The sequence below is a fragment of the Anas platyrhynchos genome, chromosome 2 (assembly GCF_047663525.1).
Source record: "Anas platyrhynchos isolate ZD024472 breed Pekin duck chromosome 2, IASCAAS_PekinDuck_T2T, whole genome shotgun sequence".
NCBI lineage: Eukaryota > Metazoa > Chordata > Aves > Anseriformes > Anatidae > Anas > Anas platyrhynchos.
In genome coordinates this window covers 96,442,015-96,463,340 of record NC_092588.1, presented here as the reverse complement: position 1 = coordinate 96,463,340, position 21,326 = coordinate 96,442,015, and the positions used below count along the sequence as shown (strand labels likewise).

The window sequence follows — 21,326 nt, the reverse complement described above, 5'->3', positions numbered from 1 at the left end:
TGAGGACAATGAACAACTAGCAGCACTTCTCAGATCATATTGAGGTCAACACTATCTAACATCTGCATTAATGACACAGCTGGAGGGATGCCAAATTAAGATGGGTGCCTAGTACACTCAAGGGCAAGGCTCAAAGGCATTAAAGGGGACTTGGACAGGCTGGAAAAATAGGCTGACAGGAACCTTATGAGGGACGGCGAAGTCAAATGCAAATCCCTGCACCTGGGACTGAATAAACCCATCAGATAGTAAGGGCTGGGCACGGCCAGTCTAGCAAGCAAGATTTGCAGAAAAGGATCAGGATGTACCTTGTACAAGAAGCTGAACATGAGCCCCGGCAGCCAATAAGGCTAACCACATTTTGGGTTGCCTTACCAAGAGCACAGACAGGTTTTATCACTGTCTCCAACTACCCCATGAGAGGCAGCAGATAAAGACGGAGTCAGATGCTTCCCAGACTTACATAGTGACAGGACAAGAGGCAATGGATATAAGTTGCAGCATGGAAAATTCCAATTACATGATAGGAAAAAAAAATCACCATAAGGAAAGTAAAATCTTGGAACAAGTGCCCATAGGTGGTAGGTTCTGCATCCTTGGAGATATTGAAACCATTGGACTGGGCTCTGAGCACCCTGAAATGAGCTTGTCCTGCTTTGAGTGATGGGTTAAAACAGGTGACCTCCAGAAGCCCATATCCTCTACTACCCTAGTACTCTGCAATTAGATCAGTCTTTAAGGGCCATGGAGAAAGCCTACATTCCTGGGGACAACGGAAACTTTACTCATCTAAGTGTTAAAGTCTCAGGTCTATTTAATGCTCTATATGAGCAGCTCCTTAAAAATTTGCAGCTGTTTTTGGCTTGAAGTAATAGGGAGGTACTGGATTTCACAAGTTAAGGTGACAAGTTTGGCTCTGTAAACCCTCCTTCCAGATTGTTACTGAAGGGAAAATACCCCCTACAGGTTAAAGCACAAGGCACAGCTTCAGAAGATATGTAGTCTAATCCTGATTCAGTAGCAGACTTGCTATGTGACTCTGAAGAAATCATCCAAGCTCTTTTACACCTTACCTTCACAACATATAATATAGGACTAGTAGGGTATTGCACATTTTTCTGTACTTTTTATTTTATGAAAGGTATTACTAAATTTTTTTTTAAAATTGAACTGGTTTTAAGTTTTAAACTGCAGATCACTAAAATCTTACAAGAATATTTTTTAAGCTCAAACAGTAACTGCAGCAATAGTTTCCTTATTAAGCACTAAAAAGAGCAGTTAGACATTGCTAGGGATTGAATTATATTTTCCCACACTATTGCTTTTTATCTTGGAGAATCTTGACAAAGGGATAAAACAGAACATTTAATGAGCTTTTGGATTTAAATGTCCCCAAGTATATCCCCTTAATTTGGAAGAAAGTAAACACCTTTACTCTGAACACTTCTATTATTCATACTGAAACTCCTGGGAACATTTCTTCAAGTTTTTGTAGAGAAATGAGTTTGTCCTGCTACTTCCTGCATAGTCAGGTATTGCAGATATTCTGCCACAATACTGATGGTGAACAATGTCTAGAAATTAAAGGGGGCGAGGGAATTCTAGGACCTTTGTATGTATCTCTGCTGCTCTGCTCTGCCAGATTACTGGTTGTAGATATATACATTGAATACAAATTAGGATACAAATATTTGAATATTGAATACAAATAAGGATTACTGGTTGTAGATATATACATTGAATACAAATTAGGATACAGCCAACAGTGTATAATGAAGAGGATCATGATAAAAGCAAATCCCTGTCAAAAATTCCTTCTCCTTGCATGCCTTATTCTCATCATTTATAAAGAGACTGAGCTGATACTTTTCATTTATAAAAAGATTGTAGTGTAATACACTACTATATACATACAGAGCAGGTACTCATCTCTATTTCATGCAACTGAAACTGCTTACAAGCAGATATATTTTGCAATAAGTAGACATATTTAACATGTATTGAATAGAACAAGAATTAAAATAAATAAATAAATATCAAACAACCAAACCAAACACATCAACTCAACTAGACACAAGAAGATCAGAATTGGTCCGAGCACATTTGTCAGCTGTTCGTGGTTTAAGGGCAGTGGGTGATATTTCAGGAAGCAGAAAGAGCTTGGTTGCAGTTGCAGTTCCTTAACAGCACTTCTTTGCAAAGTCAGTGAGTTGTGCAGAGTGACACAAGTCTCCTGCTGTCCTCACGGAGAGTCCACAGGTAAGTGCTGCAAAGGTACTCAGCAGAGGTATTGGAGGCAGATATGCAGAACAGAGGATTTTTTTCCCTTCACCTTAGAGAGGAGGATGGAAATGTTATTAAACTCAGATGAAAAGGCTGCAGATTTGGGTGAACTTTAATGGTTCTTTGTGAGGTAAGCTTCGGGAGGTAAGCTTAACGCTTTAAGCTGGGAGAAAAGCTGTAAGATCGAAGTTAAAAGTGCTCGGGTTTTTACTTTACTGCAGCAGTTGTGAACATCAGATTTTGTGCAATTTGTGGAAGCAAAGTAAAAGGCAGTTAAAAGTGCATTATGAGAGTCAGAGGTGAAGGAAGCGCATCCACGGTCCTTTTAAAATAGCATCTGCACTTCAAAAATCCTTCCCCAAAATTATTTTATTAAAAGAAAATGTAAGCCAGAAATACAAGACTAATACTACCGGTTTGGGTGGTCAATCTTTAAGCAAAGAACAAGAAGGAAATTTTTGCTTTTATTAGCTCTCTCAAAGATTATCTTTGATAATCTTTCATGAAGAGTCAAATTTACAAAATCACCTCAGGTGCTGAGAGTCCCAATGCCCCCTGACAATCAGGGGGCTGGCAGATCTGGCACCACTGTGGTGCTGTTGGACACCTTCCCTGATGATTTCAGACACGTAACTCAGCAAAAATGGCTGGTGCGTGGTTTAGTGGACGCTAAACGGTCCACTTCTTGACAGGCTTTGGGTGGCTGATTTAGCCACTGGTTATCTGCTCTGATACTGTTTTTTACATCACTGCCTTCCTGTTGCTCATTGTGTACAAGAGGCTATTAGGAGAGCAACAAAGGCATCATGGATGACAGTTTTTTTTTTCATGTTATTGATGTTAAAGATCTTTCTCTTGTTAGCTAGGAAAAGCAACTGAGTGCCCTTCCCAGTGATCAGGGAAAAGAAAAGCATGAACTGAGGTGACATGGATAAATCAGACAAGGCAGAGCTGTGGCTGGAGGGTAGAGAAATGTAATCGGAAGGTACACCAGTAAAAATGACCTGTGTCACCAGATGTACACAGGAGTACGCATATATTATTCAGATAGTTTCTGTTTGAACTTTGGAACTTTTCTGGGTGACCATATATAAAGTAGGTTGTTTTTACTTCTCTAGATAAAAAGCAATAGCAGCTTTTTTTCTCACCTTATTGTCAACCCACAGCTCCATGCCCCTTCCTGATAAGAAGACATGGAGTAGCAAGTTTGTTTTTTCACCTTTGAACTGTATCTTTGCAATTCTCATCTTTGTGCCAACATTATCAGCTGAAGTATGCAAACAACCTACAGTAGGTAAAACTAGGCTGTAAACTTTGAAGGTTTACATAACACCTCAATAACTTGCTTCTGTCCAGGAGCTTCTCACTACATAAGAGCTTAAATCTCCCTGGTGTTCTTAGAACACACAGAAAGGCATCACCCCTTTGAATATGCTGCATATGTTTGGCCCCAAAAACATCTAGAGTCTGAGAAGATTTTTCTTGCCATTTTGTAAGTGAAAAAGACACTTTAGTGAAAATGCCACTAACCAGACAAAATAGTTGGAATTCTGTTCTGTTATGTTCTTGAGGATATAAGAAAATATTAGCAGTAAGTAGCACTGTTTGAAGTAAATTTTGAGGTCAATGGCTATCAAATGATGAAGAAATTGGTGTAAAAATTGTTTCTTTAGGAGAAAAGTATCTACCAACCTACAAAGAGCATTGTCTTTAGTTGCCATTATAATGATGCCTTCCACAATGAATCAATTTGCTAAGTAGCTGAGGAGAGATCCGTGGACATCACCTGCTTTGAATTTAGCAAGATCTTTGACCTGCTCATCCTCAGTATCCAGTTGTCAGGCTGGCAATATATGAACTGGGCAGACTGACCATGAGTTAGGTAGAGAACTGGCTAAACTGCCAAGCGGAAAGTTTGGTGGTTAATGGCTGGTGGTTAACCAAGAGCCAGTCACAAGTGGAGTTCCTTAGGAGTCAGTTCTGAAAATATTCAATAGCTTTATAAAAACTCAGGATTGACAGGTCTGAGTGCATCCTCAGCACGTTTGAAGATGACACCAAGTTGGAAGCTGAAAGATGCTGAAAGAAAGGAACACCAAACAGAGAGATTGTGACAGGCTGGAAGGTTGGGCCAACAAGAACAGCATGAGGGTTAACAACGATAAATGTTAAATCCCACACCTGGGACACACTAGTCCCATGTAGCAGTTTTGGGAAAGCAGGGTGTTTGACTGACTGGGGTGCGACCTGGAGGGTCCTGGTGGATGGGAACCTGCACGTGTGCCAGCAGTATGCCCTCACCTATGAAGGGAAACCTTGTTGTGCTGCATCAACAAGGGTACAGCTAGCAGTCAAGGGTGTGATTATTCCACTCCAATTAGCACCTGTCTGGCTATGCCTGGGATACTGTGTCCAGGTTTGGTCTCCCTGGTTCAAGACAAACACTGAAACATTGGAAGTGGTGGAATCTCCCTTGCTGGAAATAGTTAATGCTTGGTTTGATGGGATTCTGGATAACCTGGCCTAAGGCACTGCTTTCAGCAGGTGGTTTGACTGTAAAATTTCCAGAGGTCCCTGCCAACCTGGATGTTTTTATGACAGCCCCAACAGACACAAACTGGGAAGTGCACAAAACTAGCTTTGAAGGACCTAACAGAAGCATTGAAAATACTAATGCCTCTAGGTCTGGAAAACTGGAATAAATTAGACCAGAGGGAGCATCATACCAACACAGACCTATCATCAACTCCCTGTTTAAAGCTAGCTTAGATACTTCTGCATTATGAACATACCTCAGATTCACATGGAAACATGCACATCTTCTTTTGACAATGCAATACTGAACAATTGAATGAATTCTACCCTTCTGCCCCTAAAAAATCATGCTCAGAATGCTTCTGAATCTGGAAAAAAAAAATCAGGGAAAAATAGTTCAAAAAAGCATAATAAAATATAATGTTGGAACCCCTTAAAAGATTAATTGACTTCTTTCTAACCAAGAAGAGCTCTCTGACACACAGCTGAAATTAAGGTAATGTGAGGATAATCTTAGGGGTAGGAAGAGAATGATCACCAGATGAGCTCAGATGTCCAGTAACTTCTCAAGGGGAACATGAATCTGAAAATAAAGTGGAGATAGTTCATGGTGCAGAATTCATTATTTTATTGTAAGCTCACGAAACAGAATGAAATCTTCCTTCCTAAGGAAAATTAAGTGGAAACAGGTTTCAGCCAAAGTAAGATAGACATAAAGGAAAATCTGCAGTGGACACTTAATAGGCATTGTTTTATCTGCACTTTTGTGTTAATGATACTTTACAGTGAATGGTGAGATCTCTCACTGTGAGAGCTGTGGAAGTCATTGAATCACTTCCAGTAATGATCCTGATTTGATGATGCACAGAGAAAAAAAGCTAGCAATGGAAATCTCTCCTCAGTGAGTTGATGCTTCTTATTTCCAATTCAGTTGCACAATTAAACACATTAACTATGTGCTTTATTTTCCTAATCTCATTGAATCCTTAACACCACTGAAATCAACAGGAAAACTATTTTTGGGATATCTACAAACTACCTGACTTGAGAATAAGTTACAGTGGGGCTAATGAAGTCTGTTGTTATGTCCAATCTAACAGATACTGTTGAGGATCAGAGATCATATCTGCACAGGCAACACAAACTGCTGTACCAACTTAGATTGATGATATTTGAGCCTTCTTTCCACCGTGTTCCACTGACTTGAGATGGAAGATGGATTTTACTTTTTTTTTTCTTTTTTTTTTTTTTTTTCGTATGTCTATTTAGTAGGGCTCTTCATATCATAGAGGAATGTCCTTCAGCAAGCAAAAATCTATAAAGTACTTATAGCAAATAAACTGGATGAAATGAAAAGAAGAAAGTTAGGCAGGGAAATTAATTGATAATTCAGTGATTTTGCTTCTTCTCACAGAGAGGTCTAAAGAACAACCAAGGGCAGGAGCCCAGTGGCATGGTGCTCTGTGCAACATCACAGGGCAAACCATGCTCTGCACAGCTCCGAAACCAAATAAACAGATTGAAGCAGGAACTGTGTGACATGATTTAGGTGTTCCTGCTCCAGCAGGCAGATTGGACTAGATGATCTTTAAAGGTCCCTTCCAATCCCCAATATTCTGTGATTCTATGATTCTGTGAACTGTCATCATGGTAAGAGCATTATGGCCACGAGCAGCATGCCCCAGGATTTTCTGGTGAGTCTTGTGTCAATGAAACAGGGAAAGAGGCTAAGAGACAAGCTGACAGTGGGCTGAAGGGCAGATATGGGTACTGCTCCACCAGCCAGACACACAGCCTTTACTCTAGTTGTTTCTACAGCTGCTCCTGACTGGTCTCTAGCTGTGTCCTTAAGAATTTCAGCAGTACATCAAATAGGCAAAAATCTTAAAAAATGACTCAGTAATGTGCTTACTCCTAACACAATTAGCTTCACATTTCAGCAGATACACTGAAGATCTTTATCTAACACAAATGCTTGTCATTAGTTCAGCACAGAATCCTCCAGATTTAGCAGTAAAATGAGCCATTTCAGCCCAAACAATTTGATGTAATAGAGCAGTCGTATGCTTATAGTGCTTCATTTCATTATGCATTCTTTAGCTTTGCTGGTCAGGAAAGGCTCTTGCAAATCAATATACTTTTTGAATGCAGTGCAGAACATTTCTCTTACAGTAAATTCCTCATTTCTGAAAAAGATATCAGGAACCCTGAATTCCAGGCTTCTGTCTTACCCAGCTGTAGTACCAAAGTCATGTATTTCATTATGCCTATGGTGATGTAGGGAAGTATTTCAGCATCAAAGTAGAAGTACTGGCAATAAGCTTTGCTTTCTGTACTTCTATGCAGACAATCTAGGCTAATGTAGGGAGGTGTATTCCTCTGCCAACATGAAAAACACATTTTAGCATACCAAATTTCATAAATATTTGGATGTATATATGCAGCAGGAAAGTGATCACTACTAAAATGTTTTTTTTTTTTCCCCTGCATTTGGTAATATATCTGCGGTCAGAAATCAAATGAAATATGAAATAGAAGATCTGAGAAAAAAATAGCATTAGCAATTTCAGTAAATATTTTGAGGATGATTAGCAATACACTTGTGCTGTACATTAAGAAAAATATTATTTAAAACATGCTACCTGCCTTATTAGGCAGTTAGTGAGAGGCTAGCACATAGTTCAAACAAATTTTAGGATCAGTACTGTCTTTTCAGGTGAAGGGAATGTCTTTTTCTTCTCAGAAGAGTATATATGCACATACAATTTGCACAGTAGTGCATATATGATTTCATTCTCTGCAGTTTAATGCCATCCTTATGGCAGGAGCAATGCATCTCCTTGTCAATCAGCTCCTCCCTCCATTTTTTTTTTCATCCTGGTGAGAACAAGCTCTGATAACAAATGAGTAGCTGTGCTGGATTACTGATGAAAGGCATATCTCCAGAAAAAACTACTGACAAGCCAGAGATGTGAACTAGTAAAATCCTGCAGTACAAGATAATATTAAAGCTGCTGACAGACTGCTGGAAACATGTCGTTGTTAAAAATAAAGAAGATACCTTCTCAAAAGGTCCCTTTAGACTGAAGTCTGCACAGATAGCTTTTGTATGTGGTTCTGATGGCTCATATCTTCTTCAGTAATAAACACTGAGGCCAAAGCATCATGCCATCAGAAAGCATAAGCATGTAAGGAGAAAATAAGGCAAATTATTAGCTTTAGAACAGTTGTTTTCTAGATTCAAGATCCACACACCTCCTCCCCCTATTGAAGAAGAAGTGCAACAGATTTTTATGTGGATTTAGGGTTTTGTGTGTTTGTTTGTTTGCAGTACTCCTCTACTGAAAGATTTGGGATAGGGAAAGATCTTAATAGAAATCAGAGGCAGTTTCATTGATACACTATTCTTCAACAAGGAATGAGGTGAATTTTGTTGCTTGTAAAGAAGGGAAAGGTAGGGATACAAACAGAGGGGGAAACAGCCTTTATTTACATCACTCTGGCTCAGGTATTTTAAAGTGGATTTCTTTTGAGTAACAATGCCCAGGGATAGTAAATTGCAAAATGTTTTGTTTTGTTTTGTTTCTAAGTTAGAAAAGGGAACTAGGAGGAGGCCTCCAGATATATTTCCACTTTTCAGAGGAGCTTGAATTTATATCTCTGCTGTGCAAAGATGTGTGAAATGAGGAATTACAAGTCACATTTTTCTCCCTATATGTTTTGCAAAATGTTCTTTCAGATGTGTCACAAGCAGTATTTCTCTCTTGTAGGATGCTTTACACCACCTGGGTGACAGCTGTAAATCACAACCACTTCAGAACCCAGATAGAGACATTTTAAGAAACCTATTACCCATAAAATGTTTCTGGCTGATACTGATACTGAACATTTCTCCTTTCATGGATAATTATTATCTTTCTATGCAGGTGCTTCAAATAGAAAGGCCCTTTAGAAATATGAGTAAAAAATATAACTTTTTTAGTAACAACTAAAAGTTACTCTAACTACGTACTAACTTTCAGCTATTCATATTAACAGCTGATCTTTTGCTTACTGATAAATTGCAATTAACCTGTCACAATTACAACTTCATGACTGATTCAAACAGCCTTACAAACTAGGACCTGGTCCATAGCTGGCACTGGGAAGGGATCTGAGGTCTGGGCTTTGAGTAAGGGAAACAGAATGTAGCAGAAGATGCTCTCTCTGTGTTTCATCCTTTTTCCTAGGAAGCAGACACTGACGTTGCTTGAGGACACTGCTCTGACTCCATCCTACGAAAAGGTGTGAGGAGTAGGACCATGCTTGGTGTTTGTCAGTCCACAGGTACATTTATCAAAACCAGTTCTTCAACAGTCAAACATACATGGCAATGTATGTATGTATATTCCCCAGCTCATGAGAGAAGGTAGATCAAAATCAGATCAGCTATCAAGAAATTGAACTTTGTTTCATCTGACCAACGCCCTGATCTCTCTACTGTGGGATTTTGGAAGGTGGTTTCAGAGGAAACTGTCTTCATGTTGTAGTTGGCTGATTTATATTCAGACATAAATCAAAGGGAAAATTGAAAAAGCAGGGCCTTGATCTGCTGTCCCACCAGACTCCATCAGAGGTGCCATCAGTAAAAGTGGAACTGGGCTGTATTTAAATTATATGTTAGAGATGACAGTCAGGCTCATGGCTTATTATAGGACTAGTAAACCACTACGGGACTATGCCTCAGTTGATATAAGCAGGTTTATATTTATTAATGTAACAGAAGGTGAAGTGCTGGCTTTGAATATATACAGAGACAAAAGAGGCTAGAAACCAAGTATTGAAGACCTGTTTCTTCTATAAATGCCAATGTAAAAGAAAGCATTATAATTTGCTATTTCTAAAGAGGTTTTTAGCTAGCAGAAGTCTGATCAATTGTCCAGCAAAGTTGATTTATACCAGCATTTTGGATAATATTTTGAAACTAATATTTTGTTCCACTTCTGAAGCAGCACTTCAAATCCTTGAGTTCTGGCACAATAAATGCAGAAAATCAAAACACCTGTGTTGCCATGGTTATTCTATGTACATCTCCAAGTTCAGAACAGCTGAAAAAATCACTGACAGTGTGTATTACGTCTGAGCATAAAAGACATAGTTTTCATTTCTCAAGGACCTTTCACATAATTCAGAGTAAAGGAGTCTTGATGCTACTCTGATCTCATAACAAGTAGTCCTTGAAAACTGGGACAGGTTCTCAACTATTATTAAGCAGCCTTGACCCATAAAACTGTTGCTATAATGCAAATTTAAACTAGGTGAAGGTCTCATATAGGTGATATAATGGGACTATGCAAACATGCTGTTTGTCATTCTTCTTTAAGATTTTGGGTTATTGCTCAAACCCTCCAAAATTACTCAAGACTTATGAAATATGTACATTTCCAGCACCTGTGTTTAAATTCAGCTGATCTGTCACCAGCTTAGTATGTTACTGGTGAAAATCTAAACATAGCAGTCTGAATTCTATTCTCTGAATCACAGTTAGAGAAACATATTCCAGAGACACTATTGCTAAATCTTGGACAAAATTACATCAAATCTAGCAAGGAAAATGAATTGCAATTATGTGAATTAAACTTTTTATATCTATCTATAACTTGACACTAACTTCAGCTCAGAGACAAACAAAGATAATAAGGATGTCTGTCCCAGAGCAAACTGGTATTTCATATTTATTTTCAGTTTGATTTAGGAAAAGAACTGTAATTTTTTTTGCAGAATGCAAACATATGCAAAGAACTCAACATATAAATTCCTGTTTGTGATGACCACTTAGGAAACCAACACTGTTATGTATCAGCAATAATATATAACTGTATAAATATATTGTATGCATTAACTTACTATATTTATCAACAATATTATATAACATCCAAAAAGAATCATTAAGATGCTACCTACAAATTTTTGAGATATCTTACCACTATTAATTGGCCTGTATTTTTTTTTCTAGAACAAGACCTACAAGAACGCAAGACAACATGACTAACCTGAGAAAGCAGAGGACTTGATTTAAGGATATCTGGCATTGCCAGAGATGCTTCAACTTTTCAGCTGTAGCATGGGGAGAATGGTACATATGCCTTTTAACAGAGCTTTGAGATCAACTGAAGAAAGGTACTAGGTAAGAGCTAAGTATTATTGTTTTTGTCACTTTTTAATATTAACTCAATATCTCTTTTACTGTTAACCACCGTTAGAATTGTGAAATGCAAAAAGATGGTCTCCAACACATAGCAACCTGTTGTGAAGTACCACAGAACAGTATGTCCCTTGTGTTTTTTAACAAAATGTGAAGCAATAGGATGTAGTCAGTTAAAATGTTCTTATGTAAGACTATATCTAAACATTGAATGTTAATACCCTTGCTTTCAAAAGTATTGTACTCAAATATAACTGTGTCCTGGCAGAAATGAGGAAAGCCTGCAGGAGGGTAAAATTGTCCTTGCACAGACTCCTAACAGAGATTCAGTCCTGCAGTAAGTCATCTTTTACTATATGCATCACACAATAACCACCACTTCCAATGAGTTCTCAATGCTGACATGGCTAATATTTATTTACTAAAATCTCCTAGTTTCATTTTGCCAGCACTGCTCAGGTGTTGCAGTATCACCAAGTCCCAAGAGATCCAGATGCCGAACTACAGTCTTGGCAGACAGAAGGGTGGAGAAAAGGTGCTGGGCTATAGCATGCACTTTGTTTCACTGCTTTCACTTTGATGTCTAGACTTTAACCATATACATAGATATGGTTAATCCACACTTTGTCAGGTGCAATATAGATCATATTTTGCTCCTGTACTCCTGGGTTATCAAAACATTCTTTCAAATAATCCCTTCTACCCTGGGCAATAACCTTCCAAACAAGCATCTCTGTGGTCTGTGAGGCTTATGTATGTGTGTAGACTTGATTATTTTAAGCAGCAGAATATAGCTGCTCAGAAATGGGAAGCTTTGAAGACTTCCAAAGTCTAAGAAATTGCTGTAAATTAGGAGATCTTGTGTTAAATTCTCCAAAGACCTGTTATGATATCAGATGAGGGGTAGGGGATAGTAACATGCAAGTATAGTAACAGCCAAGGGAGCATTTCTTCTCCCCCTTCTTCCTTCACAAGGAATGCAACCAAAATCTTCCTGAGGTTGTGTGCTTATGGACAGCCCTGCCCTCCCATAGCTGAAGGCCCATGGTTGTTGCTTTGTCATGGGTTCAAAGAAAGAAGCAAGGCAATGGCACTATAAAATAGCGGGTGTTTTCCTTTTTGTTCTTTGAGCCTACATGAAGTGAAGAGCCAAGTAAATAACACTTGAAGAGTGGAGACAAACTCTAATGTGTATGTATACACAGAATGAACAAAAGACTTGGTTTGCAATGCTGTTAAAATGGGTTTGCATCTTCAAAAAAAGTATCAATTTTTCTAGTTGTTTTGTTATGAACTCCTTCTAAAGCTGTCCTGCACAACTATTTTCATCATTTGTGTTTGTAATTTTATAGTACAGGAAGACATTGCTTCAACCTTTTTTGTAATGCTATCCTGTAGCTCTGCACTGCCTCCTAAAAGTAGGAGTTAATTCTTTTGTTTTTCATCCATCTTTTCATCCAGCATGTGTTTGGTATCATCCAATACCTATGAAGACCAGAAGGTTACATTTGTTCTCTTCAGTATGAACAGCTTGAATAGTAAATCATTAGGAAGGTTCCACGGTTTCCATTTTTGTGTAAAAACAGTGAAAATATCAAACAAAAGAGGACTCAACATAGTTTTTTCATCCCATTCAATCTTCAAGAGACTAAAAAGTAGTTTTATAATACCAATCTGATGACACAGTTACAGGACATAAGTAAATGAGTTAGAGGATGAGAATGAGTTAGAGGAATCACTAAATGTTGTTTGAAAAAAAAATCAGTATCTAAATACAGGGTAAATATACGTTTCATATTTAAATATATTATGTTTTACTTTAAGCAGACATTTATACTTCAAAATTCAAGTGTGTGTAGTAATTTTGAAATCAAGAGAATACTGCAATTATTCTAGTGGCATTGCATACATTACCATAACATGGCATAGAAAGAGAGTAAATCGAAAAGCAATTACAATGCTCAACAGAAAGCAGCTCTGAGACTAAATGATGATGTTTATGAAACAAATGTACATTTTAAGTGGGTTTTTGTTAAATAATATTTGTCTTTTGTACTGCTACCAATGTAGTTTACTTTGATGCAGAGATGTCAGTTTTGACAAACATTCTTTTTTCCATTTTATTAAGTCTGTCAAAAATAGAAATCTTTCATTTGAATTCAATTTTTTCCCCCTGCAAATTCAAACGAAACTCCTCAGTTGGCTGCATGCAGGCTGCAAATGCTTCTTATGCAGAACCCAACTGTCAGAACACATGAAAATCTGTGTGAAGCCTGCCAGTCCCTCAGCAGATATACAGGGGGATAAATTTTACAGACACTTGTTATACAGAAAGTAGAGCTCACTGTTTGGCAGAGGTTGTAGAAGTGTAATCATTTTTGACAAATGTGATTAATTTATTTATTTTTGGATATGCTGATATAATGGTGATGTAACATAATGGTGACTGATGAACCTGCTTGGGAAAACATTGAGCAGTGAAGAGGACAAATCAGTGACAGACTGATTTGGATTAATAAGTCAGGAGCATTTTAGTACTTTGAAATGCAAAGTTGTTCATATAAGAAGAAAACAATAAGAGAATGATGTTGATGGCATGGAGGAGTTCAGGGAGGAGCCACAAGTATGACTGAGACAAAGAGAAGATAGCTATCTCTCACCTCTACTTTTCTCTAAGTATCTATTTAAAAAAATCTAAACATGAAAAAACTACTAAATATTGAGAAAAACAAAAAGCAAAACTTGAGAAAGGCTTTTGAATCCAAAGGAAAAATCATAAGCATGTATGATATCTGGAAGTTGAACTGGTACAAATTCTGTCTGGAAATATAGTTTGCCCGTAATTATTTTAAAACAGTGGGATAATTGACAGTAGGATAAAGGAGAAATGATTTCCTAAAGGTCAGAAGAAATATGCTTTTACTGGGAAAATGTTGACAGACTGAGTCATATTTGTAAATGACATACTCTGTTTGACCAGGGTAGGCCAAGGAAGTTCTGTGGGCTGTGCTGTGCAGAAAGTAACAGGAAATGAAAGTAATGGCATTATCTGCCCTGAAAACTGATGGATCTTGAACACACATGAATCTTTTGGCTGATCATATTTCTGAAAGTACCCAGCATCTAGCCTCTTGGCAGTTTAACTCCTTTGTCAAATTAAAATGTAGCTGTTTTGGCAATGCCTCTGTGCCCTTGGCACCAGTAGATGTCTCTGTAACGGCTATGGCATTCAAATAAAGTGGTTGCCCCTCATGACTGGTCAAAGCACAACAGAAATTAACCGAGAGACTTAATGCACAGGAAGAGCAAACCTTGCTCCAAAACTTGAGCAATATCACTGAACTGGCTGTGGCTAGAGGGGGAGGGGATAGGAAGGCACTGACATTTGGAGGAGAAAACCCCAAGCAGCGCTACAGGCTGGGAGATGCGTGGTTGGAAAGCTGCCTGGCAGAGAAGGACCTGGGAGTATTGGTAGATAGTTGGCTGAAAATGAGACAGCAGTGTGCTCAGGTGGCCAAGAAGGCCAACGGCATCCTGGCTTGCATAAGAAACAGTGTGGCCAGCAGGGCTAGGGAAGTGATTGTCCCCCTGTACTCGGCTCTGGTGAGGCCGTACCTCGAGTACTGTGTTCAGTTTTGGGCCCCTCACAACAAGAAGGACATTGAGGTGCTCAAGCGAGTCCAGAGAAGGGCAACAAAGCTGGTGAGGGGTCTGGAGAACAAGTCCCATGGGGAGTGGCTGAAGGAGCTGGGCTTGTTCAGCCTGGAACAGAGGAGGCTCAGGGGCAACCTTATTGCACTCCGCAGGTACCTTAGAGGAGGCTGTAGAGAGGTGGGGGTTGGTCTATTCTCCCATGTGCCTGGTGACAGTTTGAGGGGGAATGGGGTAAAGCTGCACCAGGGGAGGTTTAAGTTGGATAATAGGAAGAACTTCTTTACTGAGAGGGTTGTGAGGCATTGGAATGGGCTGCCCAGGGAAGTGGTTGAGTCACCATCCCTGGAGGTATTTTGAAGACGTTTAGATGTAGAGCTTAGTGATATGGTTTAGTGGAGGGCTTGTTAGTGTTAGGTCAGAGGCTGGACTCAATGATCTTGAGGTCTCTTCCAACCTAAATGATTCTGTGATTCTGTGAAATACTGGCCAAAGAATTTGTTGGTTGTAAAGCAGGTCAGTGGGCTGTAGCTATGTGAGTGTCAGCACAATAGGAAGCCTTATCTTACCAGAAAGCAGCATCTCCTCTGTGAAACATCCTGTGTCATCCAGAGTGTCAAACACTCTGTATCATCACACAATGACATTTCAGTTGGATGTCTGTAGTAGTGGCAAGCTGATAAGCTTATTTCCTATATAATATCTGCTGGTAACTTTTTTCTGAAGATTAAAGAAAATGAGATCTCCTGCAGAATCTTACAACAAAGGGACTTAGCAATGACTGTGGAATTCTGCAGAAGCCTGCATTTCAGTGTCTAGGTTGATTTTTTTGTAGACACAGATAGGTTTCTTGCTGTCCACCTAATAGGACTACATGAGGATAATATCAGTTATCTGACTTCTGCGTATCTTTTCCTTCCTGTCTCAGATCAAGTTTCATTGCTGGACTCTGAACAGTGACCATGAGAGGTCCTTTCTCTACAAGCACATCATTGCTGTGTGGCTGCTAACATGTACCTGCATTTGCAGCTTGTTGCTTTTAGGGCTGTGACACTTTTAAAACTTTAAATATGTATTTTAAATTAAAACAGTGTATTAATGCCACTTTTTAGGAACATCTTTTCAAATTAAAGTTTAACGGCTTGAGAAACCAATGAGTAGCTATTGCTAATGACTTCTGGCTTTCACGGTGTGAGGCTGAAACAAACACATCTCAGGAACGAGAACAAAACTGGAAGGAACTTCTATGGTTTCTGATGCAAGAACTGCAATGTGCCAATAAGCAGCATCTTTAAGAAGAAGCTCTTTCATTGCATGTCATTTTACTTCTCTTTATGCACTGCACTTAGTTATCCATGAAATTCAGAATGACTTTTTCAAACAGAAAAGGTCAGTATATACCAACAAACACCATATACTACTTAAGGTTCTGTTTATGCTGAATACGATAAAATAGCTGAAGTCTTAGTTGCAGTAGGATAAACAGAGATTTTTCAAAGTATAAAGAGATTTTGATTTCTGTAGTGGCAAATGCCTAGAAATACTGCTAAGGAACAATAAAAATATGAGACACATATCAGATATTAATGTCTCACTGTGAGCAAAAATGGTTTATAAAAATGTTACAGGTATTTCCTCTTTTCCACAAGAGAGAGAAATGCTAAACAACATTTTTCCCTCCCAACTTATTTATGAAAACAAGGTGAAATACCAGTCATACAAAGAGGTATAAATACAACTTTGTGAAGTTAATATCATTGTCATATTAAAATAAAAGATTTCAAAACCTCACCCAGGAAGAAAACCTTGTATTGCAGGATTCACAGGTGAAACGGAAGATATACTAGAGCCAGTTTTAAATGAGATTTTTCAGGTTGCATTAGCAGTATAACCAGGATAGTACAGACCCCAGAATTGTTCGTTTTTTCCAGCTTTCTTTCTGTGACTGTAGTGTGGACATCCTCTTGATACCTTCATAAATGCAAACAAGCTTCAGTATGACACCCCACCTGAACTTTTCTTCTCCCACATACTCTCATAATACTTAAAAATACTAACAGAAAATACATTTAGAATAATCAAAATTGTATTTAATCTCTCTTTGCAGAAGCATTATATTAAAAACATATGGCATATGTATTAAACTTTTCGCTAACTTTCAGTTAGCCTCCATCCGTTCCAGACAGGAAAGCTTATTTGCACTAACCCAAGATGGCCTTTTCTAGCATTTTCTAATATCCTATTTTGTAACACCCTGTCCCCACACATTAGAGTGAAAGGGCCCTGAGCACCGGGACAGCACTGCACATGCTGCTCAGGCTAGCAGGATCTGAGCAGAATCTCCACTGAGCCTAAGTATCCATGCTATTTAATCCATTACTCAGATGTCCTGTCCATGGAGAAGGAATTGACTGAAATGTGTGCAGAACCCAGCACACTGTAGCAGACAAAATTTGTAGCTTTGATAGAACAGCATATGGTTATTTTCTGGCTCTGGGAAGGGCAGATTTGTGCTTCAAATAAACAAATTGATGCATGAGTAGCAGAATTAAAACAGTATCTCTGATGTTTGCTGAAGAACAATGGAAATGATCATAAGTAAACACAGCTCAAAAACAAAATCATGATTTCTCTAAGAATCTTTTCTTTTCACCTACTACTAATTCATGCTTAAGGGTGTGGTAACATCTCAATTACTACAGCAGTTCCTCCTCCCAACCTTCTCAGCTTGGTTTCTCTAGACTGGCAGATGTTTGAATAACCATTACAGCTTGTTCCATGTGTAAGAATCCACGTTTACTCCTTGAGTAAGAGCCAGATGGAAAGCTCTGCTGGCATTTCAGATGGGCTCTGTACACTCGTACTCTTACCCAGTCTTTATGTATTCTTTCATTTTTAGAATATGTACAAGGAAGATTTCAGGAATATGACTGAAGAAAATATGGCTAACAATGGCTCCTCCTCTTCCTTCACCCACACGAACTCCATGAGTGCCATCCTGATTACTGTCTACTCAGTTGCCTTTGCTGGAGGTGGGATAGGGTCCATTGCAATGTCATTTGTGCTGGTCAAGATGAACACTCTGTCTGTGACCACTACAGCCATCGTTAACCTGGTTGTGGTGCATGGTCTCCTTCTCCTCACAGTGCCCTTCCGCCTGCACTACTATGTCAACAAGGAGTGGGTCTTCCAGATGCCATTCTGCAAAATGGTGAGTGCTATGGTGCACCTCCACATGTACCTGACCTTCCTATTCTACGTGATTACTCTGGTGATACGGTGGCTGATCTTTTTTCAATGGAAGGATAAGGTAGAGTTTTATAGGAAGCTGCATGCCATTGCCGCAAGCATTGCCGTGTGGATCTTCGTCATTGTCTTTGTGGTGCCACTCTTCTGCATTGAGTATGGACGCTCAGGGACATATGATAATAAAACATGCTTTAAGTTCCACAAAGAGCTACAGCAGGACAGTGTGAAAATCCTGAACTACCTAGTAATTGTGGCCATCGCCTGTATTACTTGTATTCTCTTGAGCTTGCAGATTTTCATTCTGATAAAAGTGTCAAGAAAATTCTCCACCTCCCTCTGGTCACACCAAGAGTTCTGGGCCCAGGTGAAAAACTTGATTTTCATCTGTGTCATCATAATTTGCTTCCTTCCCTATCATCTCTTTAGGGCCTACTACATACGGCATGTGAATGACTATGAACAGTTAGAAAGCTATAATGAAGTTTTTTTAAGTCTGACTGCACTCAGCTGCCTGGATCTGCTGTCATTTGTGCTGAGCGGAAGCCGCCTCTTCAAGCAAAATGTGGCTGTGCTTCGAAGCAGGTTGCCTTGCTGCTAGCACCAACCACCTGCAGCACACAGACTGGTGGAGCATGGTGCTGGACAGATGAAGCAAACCCACTTCCCAGAAAGTCGTGGTGGGCCCTGGAAACAACATAACACACTCATGCAGGGCTCTGCACATCTCCTCCCCCCCAAAAATGGGGTGATCCACCACCCACATCTCAGCTTGTAAACTGGAGGTCTGCCTCTGGGATCTCCTCACAGTGATACCTAGCAAGTTGTGGATACACCCTGAGGAGTGGGGAGAAATGGCATGAGCCCATGGCTCACAGATTTTCCTTCTTTTAGATCAAGCTTTGTGAAATCTGAGGCACTAGAATGAGACTTAAGAGAACTCGCAAAGTATGTAGAAACACACACACACACACAGTTTTTCTAGGGAATTAAGGACTGCATTTTTGAAATTCAAAGATCTATATTGTTTTCCACATACATTTCTTATTTATTGCCTGCAAGCATAAAATATCGGTGAAACTTCGTTCTGCTTCTTTCTACTTCAACATCTCTTGCTCATCAGACAGCAATAAAATAACAATTGGTATATCTTGCTGTACCTGTATGATCTTACTGCCATGCTCATTGCTTTTGTCCCCAACAAAGAGCAATGTCCAAGATGGTTCCCATCAGGAATCATCAGACAGGATCCCATCTCTTCCATATTCTTTCTTCCTCATCTTCCTTTCTGCTTCAGGCTCCACTATATCCCTTAGGAGGTTTGATTATGAGAAAATATTTTCAGGTCAGAGACTGAGTACTGCTATATAACAACAAAAGTTGGAAACCACTGAAGTTCATAACACAAGAGATTTGTGGGGATACTCACATGGCCCACCCTTGACAAAGTGCCTGAACAACAGAGGGAAATGTGAGAGTTTACAGTGTATGTGAATTTGAGACAAAACTGTCTGAGAAAGTGTTTGCCCCAAAATAATTATGTTAAAACAAAGTAGACCACCAGCCAGATTAAACAGTAATTGAGGAACTACAGAGACATTTAAAACATGGAATGAATCAGTTTGAATGTGTAGTTCACTGACTGCCAGTTAATTATGTGTCATTAAAAAAGCAATAAATTTTTGGTTTAAAAGTACGTTAAGCAGTTTTACCCTGCAGCAGAAGACATGATTGGGATCAAAAGGTTATAGTAAGTGGAGTTATATCAGGGTGGTGGTCAGTCACTAGAGGGATTCCCCGGGGCTTCATTTTAGGGCCAGTTCTCTTCAATGCTTATGTAAATGATCTGGATGCAGGACATAGAATCATAGAATCATTTAGGTTGGAAAAGATCTCTGAGACAGTCAAATACAACTGTTAACCTAGCACTGCCAATTCTAGCACTAAACTATGTCCCTAAACAACACGTCTACACATCTTTTGAACGCCTCCAGGGACGGTGACTCAATTACATGCCTGGGGAGCCTGTTCCAATGCTTTACAACCCTTTCAGTGAAGAAGATTTTCCTAATATCCAACCTAAACCTCCACTGGTGCAAATTGAGGCTATTTCCTCTTGTCCTATTGCTTGTTGCTTCCCCTAAGCCTCCTTTTTCTCTAGGCTAAATAATTTAATGCATAATAGTTAATCTTATAGATGACACTAAATTATAAAGAGCTGTTGAATCGCTTAAGGGTAGAAAGGTCTTGCAGATCTTGAAAGATCTTGACAAACTGCAAAGATGGGTAGTCACCAGCCATATGAAGTTTGACAAGAGCAAGTACTGGACTTCGTACCTGGGATGGGGCAGCCTAGCTATACATATAAAATGGGCAATGAGAAGTTGAAAGCAGCCCCGTGGAAAGGGATTGAGGGGTTCTGGTCAACAGCAAAATGAACGGGAGTCATCAGTGTGCCCTGGCAGACAAAAGACACCTCACTTCAAGTACTGTGTGCAGGTTTGGGCACCACAATGTGAGGAAGGCCATCCACCATTAGAGAGTGTCCAAAGGAGGACTACAAAGATGGTGAAGGGTCTAAAGGGCAAAACATACGAAGAGAGCCTGAAGTCACTTAGTCTGTTCAGTCCAGAGTAGAGCAGGCTGAGGGGAGGCCTCATGGCGGCCTGCAGCTCCCTCGGGAGGGGAGCAGAGGGGCAGACGCTGAGCTTTGCTCTCTGGGGACAGCGACAGGACCCAAGGGGACGGCATGGAACTGGGGCAGGGGAGTGTCAGGCTGGGGGTTAGGGAAAGGTTCTGCACCCAGAGGGTGGTCAGGCACTGGAACGGAATCCCCAGGGAAGTGGTCACAGCACTGAGCCTGTCAGAGTTCAAGAAGTATTTGGACAACGCTCTCAGACATAGGGTTTGATTTTGGGGTGGTCCTGGTCAGAGCCAGGAGTTGTATTTGATGATCCCTGTGGGCCCCTTCCAACTCAAGAGATTCAGTTATTCTATGGTACATTTATATTTCCTCTTATAGCAACCTTGTTGGTGGATGGAAATGTCTTACATGCATTCTGTAGGCACTGCATACCTTTGTAACACTATATTACAAACTTTTTTTTTTTTTTGCAATAAAGTTGTTAACACACAAAATATCTATTTGCTCAAAAAGTTAAATAAATAAAGTTTGAAAAATAAAACACATATTTTCAAACAGCACATCTTGACCATTGAGTTTAACTGATCTGGTTCAGCACATCTTGACCATTGAGTTTAACTGATCTGGTTCATTAACGCGTTAAAATCACAAGTACTATAATTCTTGTAAAAATGTACATGTTTGCAACACCCTGCACTATGGTATCACAGAAAAAAAGACAGACAGAGTTTTTATTTTTTTTTCCAAATAGAAATGGATACTAATAATATTAATGTTAATTTG

The 21,326-nt window shown here is 39.4% G+C and overlaps 1 protein-coding gene across 1 annotated transcript; it reads left to right on the top strand.

Annotated features, from left to right (window-relative positions):
- The first annotated feature begins 2,125 nt into the window (after positions 1-2,125).
- On the top strand, positions 2,126-21,103 carry GPR141 (G protein-coupled receptor 141). Its single transcript, XM_005023822.6, has 4 exons — positions 2,126-2,259; positions 9,048-9,144; positions 10,814-10,984; positions 17,553-21,103. The coding sequence occupies exon 4, from the start codon at positions 17,556-17,558 to the stop codon at positions 18,498-18,500; it is 945 nt and encodes a 314-aa protein (XP_005023879.1). The 5' UTR covers positions 2,126-2,259; positions 9,048-9,144; positions 10,814-10,984; positions 17,553-17,555; the 3' UTR covers positions 18,501-21,103.
- Positions 21,104-21,326: the final 223 nt, after the last annotated feature.

Bases quoted from the DNA above. Each gene is read 5' to 3' on its own strand.
- GPR141 (XM_005023822.6), top strand. From the start codon at position 17,556: ATGTACAAGGAAGATTTCAGGAATATGACTGAAGAAAATATGGCTAAC.